Genomic DNA, 12,992 nt, shown 5'->3' on the forward strand with positions numbered 1-12,992 from the left:
ATGCTCAAAAATTAAGAAAGGCTGTATCCATTTACACTCACATCAGCCGATTCTGAGAACTCACTCTTTCCCATTTCCAACATTGAATATTGTGTTTTTAAATCTTTTTACAAACACTATAGGCCAAAAAAAATGGCATCTCATGGTTTTATGTCAACATGCATTTCTGAGCCAACAGCTTTTGCTAATAAAATGGCTGCACCTTGCTGCCTCAAGCCAGGTACACCAGAAAGAAAGCAACTCATTGGTGAGCCTCTTTCTTCCTGCCACAGTTTGTTTGGTGGGGAGAGGATATCCGAGAAGAGGGCCCCCAATGTGGGGGCTGCATTGTGCCAGGCCCAGGCAGCCTAATTGCAGGTATTTTTCACAACACCTTCAGGTTTTGCCAGGCCTCTTGCTCACCCAATGGGAGGACGTGGGGCTCCGCTCTCCCCAGCCAACCCAGGTGGCTGCCTCTGCCTCGAACGTCTCCCAGTGACGTAGAACCCTGCAGGCCCAGAGGCCCCTCCACACTTCCTGTGTGGGGTTCAGAAACCCGCCTCCCCTCCCAGCCTTAAGCGCCTGTTTCAGAAAATGGTGAGTCTCCCTCTTACAAACTCCACTTTCTCATCCCAGCTTTGGAAGCAATGGCCCCAGGGTCCTCATCCCCAGCGGGGATTTTGAATAAGTTCTCTGGTTTCTGTTTCAGAAGCTATAAGCCAACCGGCCTCCGCCATCTTAGGTAGCGTACGTGTCCGGTGAGGGAAAGATGCCGTCGGGGAATCTCTGGAGAGTTCTGGGACTCTGCCTCTTATCAGGTAAGGAGGATGGAATGAAAAAGGTGTTTCTGCAGACCACGGAAGGCTCACAGCCTCACCTGGTGCTGCCCAGTGATACCCAGGAGCCTCATTTACCAGAAAATGTAAGGAAGTGTTTGAGCAGTGTTATGGAGGCAGCTAGGTCTGGGGACTAATGAGAAAGATGTGAGCCCGGGAGACCTTTCAGAGAACAGCCGAGGAAAAGCACTTGGGATGATCGTATCTACTGAAAAAGCAAGGAGGTCTTTGTGGCTCTGGGAACAAGTTCGTTCTGTCAGTGAACGACCCAGCCCTTAAGAACTAACACAAGAGAGACAGAAAAGTAATCTTCACCCTTTGTTATGAGGAGACTAGTTAGTTGAACCCAAACTCTGCACAGGGTATGTAGCAAGCTTAGTACCTGAGACAATGAAACACCTCATAATTTCCAGTCCTTTTCAGTTGATCAAGAGCTTTCAGTTAGTTCAGTCCTTTTTGAAGCAAGGTGGAATATGAACAGATAAATAACCAAGAGCATTTCCATATCTCATATCAGATAAATAAGATTTTTTTTTAAGGTTGCCATTTATTGAGTGCCTGGTACCATGTTAAAAAGTCTTTACACGTGTCGGCTAATTTAACCAAAACCTCCGCCTTGGAAGACGAACGTTATCTGTAGCCCTTATTTTACAAAGAAACTGTAACTTAAAGAAGTTAAATACTTATTCAAAACCAGACAGTTAGTAAGCGCCAAAGCTGATCTGGGAAATCAGGACTGCCCATAGGCCTGTGCTCTTAATGACTGCACGGCCTGAGGCAGAATGGGTCACAACGCTTCTATTTCAGAGACCGAGAAAATACTGTCATAGCCTGGGCTCCCTTCTCAGAGGCACAGCCATGATGTCTCCACTTCCTGCTTCAGCTTGGGTTTCTCAAGCTTGAACATGCACACGAATCACCAGGGGACCTTGTTAAACTGTAGCTTCTGCTTCAGTAGATCTGGAGTGGGACCTGCAATTCTGCGTTGTCTAACGAGCTCTCAGGCTTATTAGTCGGCTTCTGGCCCAAGGAACACATTTGGAGTGTCAAGGAGCAGAGTGTGACCCCTTCAGGGAGTTGTCAGGCATTGCCTTTGAGGTTGATAGTATAACTTATGCTTGGCCTAAAGAGAGAGAGGGAGAGCCAAGCACCCCGAGAGACTGGGCATCATGAGAATGTGGCCAGTCTGCTCTGGTTATAGGGGGAGGTGCAGAGTTGGGGGGGTCTCACCCAGTATAGAAGACGTTGATAAAAGAGATGTACACAAAACTTTCAGGCAATGTCCAGTTGGCCATTGTAAAGAATCCAAATTGGGGGTGGGAGTATAACTCAGTGGTAGAGTGTGTGCTTAGTATGCACGAGGCCCTGGACTCCATCACTAGTATCTCCACCAAAAAAAACAAAAACAAAAACCGAATCCAATTATTGCTGGGTGAGGGCATTCTGGAGGGCCCAGTGGAAACGTGATCATTCTCTAAGTAAATGAATAATCAAAGTTTCAAATATTTCCATCTCTGTCTCAAGCAGAAAACAAATGGAAAAACTGAACCATCAGACAAGCGGGAGTCAGAGACGAAACAAGAATCTCAAATGTGTACCTAACCAAAAGCTTGTTTTTCTCCCTCAGTCAGAGATTTATTTTCAAAATGGAGGCTTGGGTATAAAATTGTTTCACTATTTCTCTAGTCTCCCAAAAAGCAGTCCTAACTTTTTCTAACTTCTGTTTGTCAAATGTTGTGTGTTTGTGTTTAATCCTAGATGCTTCCTTGTCTTGTTTCGTCCCAAATTGACCAGGAACCCCTGGTCAATATCCAGCAGTCAGTGTCACTTATCTGGGGTGTAGGAAGGACTGTGATCTCGGGGTGGTTGAGAAGGACCTTAGATGCTCAGAAATGGTCAGACTAGACCCTAGAACTTTTTCTACTTGGAACCTCAGGCACTCACAACATTTACTAACTTGTTTTTCTTATTTATTTCCTAGTTGGCACTTGGGGGCAAGAAGGTAAGATATGCTTTTTTCCCTTGTAATGAAATCCGCCCAGCATGCTTTGTACATATGAGTGGAGCTTTTGCTAGACCTCCCACAGAGCTTCCACTGAGACCAATAAAAGGGGCTTCTATCATCTTCACCTTGGCGTTTTCCTCATAAATCTAGAGATTTCTAGCCAAGAAGAGGAAAGCCACAAAGATCCTAGGAAATAATGAGTCTTAACGATTCAAAAGAAAAAATTTGAGACAATTAAGTTGAAAGTACCAACAGTTTTCATTTGTTTGCATTTTATATTTGATGTGAAATTTTGTAGAACGTTTGTGGCTTGAATGCATGCCTAGAGATGCACTGAATAAGCCTCTGGGGCAGCATTTGGGTGCATATTCAGAATCACATGTCAGAATACTCTGAAACTGTGTGTGTGCATGTGTGTTCATATGTGCACATGCATATGAGTGTGCCTGGCCTGGACTTACTTTCTCAATCACAGTGGAGAGTTAGGAATGTCCAAATATTGGAAGCCTTTCTATTCAATCAGCCCTTCCAAACTGAGTGGACCAGGTTTGTGTTTAAAGGCAGCCACTGGGCCAGTCTCCATCCCATTGCATTACACGGCCTACCTTGCAGTGTCCTTTGAATCCTCTTTTGATCATGCAGAATGCGTTAATGTTACATTATTGACAGATGAGATATGTCGAAATCAGTGATATGCTTCAGGATAACTCCTCTCTTCTGCTTGCTGTTACCATTTAAGGTTGATTTTGCAGGGGAGGGTAATTAGGTTTATTTATTTACTTATTTGATGGATGTACTGGGGACTGAACCCAGGCCCTCCTGCACGCTAAGTACATGCTCTGCCACTGAGCTATACCCTCCCCCCCAGGGCTGACTTTTGTTTATCATTTAATTTATGCCCAATATAGAGCTTCTTTTTTTCCTAGCTTTATTGGGATATAGTTGACATATAACATGATGTAAGCTTAAGGTATACAATGTAATGATTTTATAAATATATGTATTTTATATTTATATATCAAATATGTGTATTATATTCAGAATGATTACTTTGAACCCTTTTTTTGTAAATAATTAGCCTTCAGTTGTTTAATGTGGGATATAGGACCATAAACAGCTTTTCATACACAGCCATGGGGAATTTGAACATCCATTGTTTTCTAAAGGTTGAGGGAAGTGTCCTAACCCATGGGGCAGGGTCTGATCTTAGTAGCTGATTGGACTACTATTAATAGTTTCTTATCATTTCCTTTTCAGACTCTGAAGAAACTGGTAAGAGGATTTTCTCTCTGTATGACTTCCTTTCAAATGTGGAACAAGATGGTCATAGAGGCCATAGTAATAAATACAAAGAACCAGAAATATTAGAGGGAACATAGAATTATCTTTCAGTAGGATCTGTATGAGGTGTGTCTATGTTTGTTGCTAACTGTCACATTTGATTATAGCTGAGCATGGTATGACTCCCTGAGCATCCATTCAGGGAAGAATACACATGTGGACATGGCTTGGAGCCACCATAAGTTTTTGTGTAAATCACAAGTTCATTGAAGGCAGAGATGTCGTCTTATTTACCTGGCCCAGTGCCTGGCACATAGTAGGTACTCAATGAATTTTTTTTGAATGACTAAATTCTCATACACATAAATAAATCACTAGTTCCCTCCCCTCAAGAAGATGATGGTCTTACCTGAGAGACAAGTAACTGATAATATAGTGTGTTGCCTGCTCTGATATGGGAAGATACATAATAAAATAAAACATGAAGAGAAGAGCGTTCAACTCTACAGAGGATGGTTAGGGAAGGCTCCCCAGAGGAGGTGATTCTTGAGCTGAGTTTTAAAGGGTAAGCTTATTTATCTTTCGGGGAAGACTATCTTAGGCAGAGGAGAAGGCTGTGTAGCATGAGGTTAAGAGTCTAACTCTGAAGCTAGACAGTCATATTGAAGCCTGGCTCAACTTCTTCCTTGTTGAGTATCTGAATAATTCACTTCTCTGTGCCATAGCATCATCATGTGTTAAATGTAAATAATGATACTTGTAGGGTTGTTATGAGGACTGAATGAATAATTTGCTTAGAATATTCTCTGGCATAGAGAAAGGAGTAGGTAAGTTTTAGCTCTCATTATATCGGAAGTAAGCAAACTAAACAATAAGCATTAAAGTTTATTGAGCATGTATGTTCTAGGTATTGCCCTTAATATTTTAACTGAATTTCCTCACCCAATTCTCCTACCATCCCTAGTCTACAGATAAGAAAACCAAGGCTTAGAAAATAAATAGTCCAACCCCAGGGATAAATACTAATGCAGATTTAGCTGATGCAGAAGCACATTTTTTTTAACCATTATGAAACACCGTGTCTGGGTGTGTATAAAACCTTTGTGAGCATCTGTCCCATTTCTAAGCCTAGACATCTAGGCCCTTGAATGAGGATGTATTGATCTGAGCTCCACTACTGAATTTGCACCAGTATGAGTTGTGAGCAATTGTTTTTTTTTTTTTTTCAAACAAACACACCAAGCAGAGTGAAACGTCTATTTACTTTTAAATTATTTCATTTTTGATTTCTAGTGTAATATTTCTCAGAAATAGCAGTGCTAAAAAAGTATGTCTAAGTCAAAATATTATCATCTTGGGAGAAGGGATAACCCAGGGGTTAGAGTACATGCTTAGCATGTGTGAGGTCCTGGGTTCAATCCTCAGTACTGCCATTAAAATAACTAACTAAATAAATAAACCTAATCACCTCCCCCCTCAGAAAAAATATTATCAACTATCTATTGTCATTATACTCAGCTTCTGATCATTAGCAGATAGATGACTCTAGAGAATGACCTGTTTACACTCCATATGATCTGAGCTGGAGAGCTGCCTAAGCACCTGGGTTGGAACTCAATTCTGTCCTCCATGGTAGCCAGACCCCCAGAAGGAAAGGAAGAAAGTGACTAACATTTTTCCTGAGCATCTGCTACGTGCCATCCATTTTCACCTTCAAAAACCATTTAATTCTCACAAATACCCTGTGAGGTAGGTGTTTTAGCTCCATTTCCCAGATGAAGAAACTGAAGGTCAGAGAAGTTAAATGGTTTTCCTTTGGTCACACAGCCTAATGCAGATCTGGGATTCAAACACGGGGCTTCTGATGCAGTCCGGTGTTCTCTCCCCAATATCACACTGTAGCAAAACAGCCCCAACAGAGAGGGTTTTCTCTGTGCACGGCTGCCTCTCCTCTCTTTCAGCTGCCATATCTACACTCGAGCATAGCCTAGTGCTGCCCAGCATCCCAGCCACAAGTCTTCCAGGAAATAAGGATGCACCCAGCCCCACTTCCCAGGACAAAACTGCCTGCTGTGGGAATTTGGCAGATCCCCAAATTATATTCATAGATTTCATTCGTCCCCTAGTTCCTCCCTCTAAAACACTTCATTGAGAGTTGATTATACTCAGATATAATTTAAAATAAAGCCACTTTTTATTGGGAGAACCATTTCCTTAAAATGTATGTAGTGCTTCACACAGTTTAAGGGCAATAACAGAAAAGTGGTATGGAGTTTGAAGAAAGATATATGATCTCTGCTATGTGGGATTCTGTTAGTTTTAAGAAAGAACTTCTGAACAATGAAAAACAGGTGAGCCCAAGAATTAGTGATTCAAAAATGTGAAGGTCTTTATCTCTGAGTAGACTCTTTCATATCTACCTGGCCGATGATTCTTGCTAATCTAAGAGAATAAGCTTGAAGACTTCTAGAATTTTTCAGCTTTAGGATTTTAAGTCTTTCTGAACTTTAGTGGACCAAGGTCTAGAAGCATATGCTGGTACATTCTCAATTTGATGTATCTGATTGTATCTATAAGCATGATCTCATAGGCTAAGTACATACCTCACTGTTAAGGTTTAGGGCTCCATGAAAAATGGGACCTCTTTGGGAATTCTTGGTGATAGTTTCTAGTACCACATGAAAATTTTTACTTATAATTTAAATATAAAGCAAGATTATTTTCTTACTATTCTTTCCTTTTTTCATTTTCGGGTGAAGCTACAGATGCACTGAAAAGTAAGTTGATCAGTCTTTTCTGTTTGTCCTATCTGAGGAGGCAATTTGGTGGTAGGGGAGAAGGAATTGACTGAAGAAGATTAACCCCAAGAACTAAGGTCCTTCCAACATCACGTTGCCAAATCCCATTTTAGAAACATTCCAAATAGGGACTTTTATAGATTTTATTTCTATCCTCCCCTTCCAAGTCTCCATGTTCATGCCTAAACTCTGAAGTCACCTTCAAAAAGTTATCTAGTGCCCCATTTACAGATCTCCCCTTTCAAACCCTCTAGCCTGCAGAGTTCCCTTTTGACAAGAAACTCTAAGATTGAGGATGACAGATGTCTTTCTGCATTTGTTTGGTTCTTTTGCTACCAGTTTTCCTTTTCTGAAATCTTACTGGTTTCTCCCTTTAACTTCCCTTCTCTTCCCTCCCATCTCCCAGCATATAAAGTCTCCATCTCTGGAAACAGAGTAGAGCTGACATGCCCTGAGGATTTTGAGACTGAACCATTAACTTGGGAAAAAAATAATCAAAAAATAGCTGATACTTATGAGAAGCACCTGTTACTGGATAATTTTTCAGAAATGGAGAACAGTGGTTATTATACCTGCTCCACAAAGGAGAAGAAGAGTCATAGGATCTACCTGAAAGCAAGAGGTAATATAGGTCTTCAGAGCAATCACTTCTAGACTCTTTAGGGAGGACCATTTCAAAAGGGTATTCTCAGTATTTCCCCTAACCTGACTCACAATCCCCTGGCGTCTTTGTGCTCCTCCTACACTCATTCCCAGGACTGTCTGGAGCCACACAGCATGTGAGTATTGAAGGGAGAATTACCTTCATTTGTTCCTTCCTCATCTCCAGTGTCCTGTGTCTTCATTTTTTTTTTTTTTTTGCTGTTTTGTTTTGTTTTATGAGGGGGAGGTGATTGGGTCTATTTATTTATTTTTGGAGGAGGTACTGGGGATTGAACCCAGGACCTCGTGCATGCTAAGCATGGGCTCTACCACTTGAGCTATACCCTCCCTCCCTGTGTCTTCCTTTCTGGGTGATTTCCATTCTTCTTCCCGCACTCCCCATCCCCCTGCAGTGTGTGAGAACTGTGTGGAGGTGGATGTCACGGCAGTGGCCACAATCATCATAGTCGACATCTGCGTCACTCTGGGCTTGCTGCTGCTGGTGTATTACTGGAGCAAGAGAAGAAAGGTCAAGGCCAAGCCTGTGACAAGAGGAGCAGGTGCTGGCGGCAGGCCCAGGGGTAAGACCATGGAGGAGATTTTGGCCAAGGGAGATGTCCACCTAGGGCCAGGAGGGGTGGCAGGTCCAGGCTAGGTCAAGACAGCTGTTGTAGAAGGTTCATGGTGTTGCCAAGATTGCTACAGAGTGTCCCATTTCAGATCATTCCTGACTTCCCACCCTAGAAAAGTGCAAAAAAGTTTATTAACAGGATGGGCTTCCTCAAATGCCTGTCACTGTTCTGGAGTAATCAGACTCCATTCCCCAGTCTTTGGGGAGAGAGACCTTGAGACATTAGTTCCTGCCCTTTCCCTGCCCTCCCGCCAATGTGGGAAAGGAAATAATGGAAGGACCTTGCGCTGAGGTCGCAGAATGATAAGAACAGTGTAGGGGTCATTACAGATGGGATTAAAGAAAGCAAAGAGAAAGGGCAGCTGAAATGGGGAAGGGGAGAGGTAGAGGAGAGTTTGCCGTTCTTGATCTGGGTCTCATTCTCACAAGATTGGTCTTTCCTCATGGAAATGAATGCTTCCCCTCCCTCCTCTGCAGGACAAAACAGGGAGAGGCCACCACCTGTTCCCAATCCAGACTATGAGGTAACAAGGGATAGAGTGGGGGGAGGGATCTGCCCAGGGGAGAAGGGGACAGGTGGGACTGCCCACCTGGCCTGGCAGACACTGCACAGCCCCTCCCTCAGGGCTCCAGAACATCCCACCATGTGCCCACCTCTGCCTCTGTCATGATAGAACAGGGTCATCTTAAAGGCAACAGGGCTTCTGCCACCATGGAGTAGTCGGGGTGGAGGTCAAGGTGCCACTCCTCTTTCTCAGTCCTATTCATTAGCTGGGACACAGCCATGGGAAATACCATACACGCAAACTCTAGAGCAAGAAACTCATGACTGATGCCCCACCAGCATGCCCCAGCACAGTCCTACCAGTTGTTGAAATATAAAAATATTTCACTGGTAAATAGCCCCAAGCTTCCCCCTCCGCCAACATACACTGCCAGATGTCACAGCCTCTCCCCCAATGGACCGCCTCTTGATTTGGCAATAAAGAGTTAATGCCTGGCATAGCAGAGAGCCACCAGGATTGTTCTGATTGGTTGGTGTGTCTGCACTACCATTAAATATTTTGAATATCACACCTGGACAAACTCAACAAATGTTTATTAAGCACCGGCCAAGCAAGCAATATTCACTTTCGCACAAGTGACTCCATTTAATTCTGATAAAAGCCCTGAGAGGTGGGTCTTTAGTTTCTCATTTTTGAGATGGGAAAGCTGAGGCTCACAGCTGTGTGACCAGATCAAATCTCTTACCAGTCAAGCCTGCCTCTTGACTTCCAGCCCAAAGTTCTTTTCATTGCACTGAAGCTAGATCTTCAGAGGCCCTTCTTTCTCAGGAAATACTTCTCCCCACACTGCTGACCACCCCATTTCTATTCCACCCACAGCCCATCCGGAAAGGCCAGCGGGACCTATATTCTGGCCTGAATCAGAGAGGCATCTGACAGTTCCCTGAAGACACTGTCTCCCAGTGACACAGGTCTGGCTCCCTCCAGGCTTGCTACTCCCTGCTCCCTGGACAAATCTTGGACCCCACAGGAGGATTGTTCCTCTGCCTTGTGGCGAACTCACACCCTGCAGCCTTGCCCCCAGCTGCCTCCTTCCTGCCTTCCCTGCTGGCACCCAGTCTAAGCATGTTGCTGCTTCATTATCCTTTGAAGCATCATCGATGCTCACCCCTCACGCCTGGGCTGCCGTCTTGTCAGGATATTTATTTCTGTTCTTCACCACCACCACCCCAAATTCCTTCCTTCCCCAGTGGATGTTACTTCTCCCATCAGTTCCCTCCTTTTCCTGTGTAGAAGTTACCCCATCCTAACTGTTCCATCAACCCTTCTATGTTTCTAGCTCTCTCCTAGGTGACCCTCTGTGGGGATGGACTGGGTAAATATTGGCAGATGTCTTGCCCTGTTCACAGACCCTGACCCAGAGCTAGCCCTGTGCTCCCTCCCTCCTGGTCTCCACTGCAGGCTCCTAGATGGCCATTTGCATCTCCTCGAATGTGCTAACCTCCTTCTCAGCTGAGAGAGGAAAGAAATAAAGTGTATTTGGCTAAAAGAGTTGCTGTCCCTATTTTCTGGGAGGCCCTTAGAGGCTGTCTTGTTTCCTGAGATCACTGGTCCTCCCTCCCTTTGACTATGTTCCCAGCATCCCAAATGCAGGTACTACCTGTTTTCACAGCTGAAGCAGGTGTTATCTGAAGCTCTCTTTGGAGAGAGCATCTGGGAATAAATCAAACAGAAAAAGAGAAGGAGAGAGGGAAGGAAGGGAGGGAAGGAGGAGGGAAGGAAAGGAGAAAAGAAGGAAAGAAGGGAAAGAAAGAGATAAAAAGAGAGCAAGGAAATGATCCATCATTTTATTAACATCTTTTGGAGAAACATCAAAGATGGTGGAGAGTACCCGATGGGTCCCTGATGGAGTAGTCAGTTCAGAAAATGGGTGAGACAGAGATGGAGGCCTTAAAAGGCAGACAGAGGAGAGGAGGTGAAGGTGCAAAGGGAGGTGGGGGACACATTTCCACAAGCTGTCTCAAAAAGGAAGCGCCTCCGCTGAGCCTGGGCTGGGGAGGTGGGGGAAGGAGACAGCTTCTCCTTCTGCACTGCGAGAGGCAGCAGCCTGCAGCCAGAAGCAGCTGTGGTTTAGCGGCCAGGATGTGGGCTGCGCTCTGAGTGGGGTGATGGGTGCTGCAGCAGCAGAGGAGGGTGTGGGAGGGCTTCTTTCTCTGTCTCCCAGAGCACACACTCAACTTGGCAGAGAGAAAAGGTCAGAGTGTTGAGGACCTCTCAGCCCAGCTCAAATCAGCGGGCTCTGTTCTCTCCCTCTTTGCACTCAGAAACCTCCCTGCTGACCACAGGACTATTTAAGAGTGTGACCATGACTGAAAAAGCCATTTGTCCTTAGCAGCCCCCCACACACTGTACACATTCAGCCTTGGTCTTGTGGCTACAGTTACTATATTTTGGTCCCTTTTGAAGCTACTTCTTTCCCTGTAAGTACTCAACACTTAAGCTCAAAAGGAGTCTCTGTGATGTTGACCATCATCACTAGCTTCTGATCAGCAGACTGGCCCCGGGATTGGGGGGTGGTGCAGTTCTGTCCCAGGTATATTTGATGGTACCAGTCAAGGGAGGTGTGGGTCAGCATGATGAAAGCAATAATATCTAACATTTAGGAAGCATGTATATGCTCTAGAAATTGCACTTAGCACCTGCATTTCATTTAAACGACCTCGACAAGGTAGATGTTGTTTTCCTCATTTTACAGATGAAGATACAGGGGCTCAAAGGTGTTAATTAGTTCACCTAAGTTGCACAGTTAGTGAGGGACAGAGCTGGAATTAGCAGCCACAGCTGTCCAACTCCAACGCTCTGAACAGCTACCCAGTGCCAACTGTGATCGTTAAAAATGCTATGTTTTCCTGACTTTAAAACTCTGTATTTAATTGCTTAGGTGTTCCTTCCATGAGTACTTTTCTAATCACTCATGTGGGAGACCAAAACTGGGGTAAGTACTAAGAGGATGCAAACAGTTCCTGTCTTCAAGGAGCTTACAATTATATGAGTGGCCAAGTATGCAAAAAGTTAAACAGTAACAGAACAAATGTGATTAAGCCTAAGGGTGCAACAGACTTGCTGCCAGTGTTCCCAGGAGGCACTGATAAGGCTGAGGTGGTGGAGGAAGCCTCCATGGAGGAGGAAAGACCTGATCTGGGACTTGAAGGGAAGGATGAATAGAATTTGAAGACAAAGGAGAATGTTGTCCACTCACTGGAGATGAAATAGATAAATAAAATATCCCGTTAGCTGTTAAATAAATTGAATTGAGAGTTAAAGATCTTTCCACAAAGAAAACTTCAGACCAAGATGGTTTCCTTGGTGAAATCTACTAAACATTTTTTTTTGAAGTGTAGTTGATCTACAATGTTAGTTTCAGGGGTACAGCAAAGCGATTCAATTATACATATACATAAATATACATATATTTTTTTCAGTGTAATCTACCAAACATTTAATGGAGAAATAATACCAATTCTATACAAGCCTTTTCAGAAACGCGAAGAGAATACTTCCAACTCATTCCAAAGAGACCAAATTTATCCTGTGTAATGGTTAATTATATATGTCAACTTGGCTGAGTCACAATACCCAGGTAGTTGGTCAAACACATTTGGATTGCGTTGTGAAGGTATTTTTTAGCTGAGATTAACACTGCCAACTAAAAATTGGCACTTGTCATCTGCCCCTGCTTGGATTTAATCATGATCTGCTGCAGCCACTGACCTCCAAACCTCCCTGAAAGGATTTCAGGGTGGAGATCAGGAATGAGGCACTCTGTGCTCTGGGAAAACTGGCAGAACAGACTTACAGCTAGTTAGATATTTTCAGGAGGTTTTATGAGCCCAAATTCTTGTGTCTCCTCATATCTAGAAAAGCACTAAAATAATTAATGGTGACATCTGCTCCTTGTGACTAGCTGCAAGCCTCTGCATAAATGTGTGCTTGACTGCACGTACCCCACTTCACTGTAATCATATCTAATACTGAGTTCCCCCCTGCCACTTCAGAGCAGCTCCTCAGAGCTATCTGAGATGCTGTTTCCCAGGTTATAGTCCTCATTTTGCCCTAAATAAAACTTAACCCACAACTCTCACATTGTGTGATTTGATAAAAAACATTTAAGTCAGTAGACTTTGAGGAAAGCAGATTACCTTCTATATTATAGGTGAGCCTCACCCAATCAGTGAAAGCCTTAAGAAAAAATAGACTGAAGTCCTCTGAGGAAGAGGGAGCTCTCTCTGCCTGTAGACTACCTTTGGGCTCAAC

The 12,992-nt window shown here is 43.9% G+C and overlaps 1 protein-coding gene across 1 annotated transcript; it reads left to right on the forward strand.

Moving 5' to 3' along the window:
• Positions 1-406: 406 nt before the first annotated feature.
• Positions 407-10,229, forward strand: CD3E (CD3 epsilon subunit of T-cell receptor complex). The gene is made up of 9 exons (XM_045515613.2): positions 407-576; positions 689-797; positions 2,797-2,817; positions 4,078-4,092; positions 6,861-6,878; positions 7,306-7,521; positions 7,955-8,122; positions 8,650-8,696; positions 9,558-10,229. The coding sequence occupies exons 2-9, from the start codon at positions 749-751 to the stop codon at positions 9,612-9,614; spliced, it is 591 nt and encodes a 196-aa protein (XP_045371569.1). The 5' UTR covers positions 407-576; positions 689-748; the 3' UTR covers positions 9,615-10,229.
• Positions 10,230-12,992: the final 2,763 nt, after the last annotated feature.

Source organism: Camelus bactrianus, chromosome 33, assembly GCF_048773025.1.
Source record: "Camelus bactrianus isolate YW-2024 breed Bactrian camel chromosome 33, ASM4877302v1, whole genome shotgun sequence".
NCBI lineage: Eukaryota > Metazoa > Chordata > Mammalia > Artiodactyla > Camelidae > Camelus > Camelus bactrianus.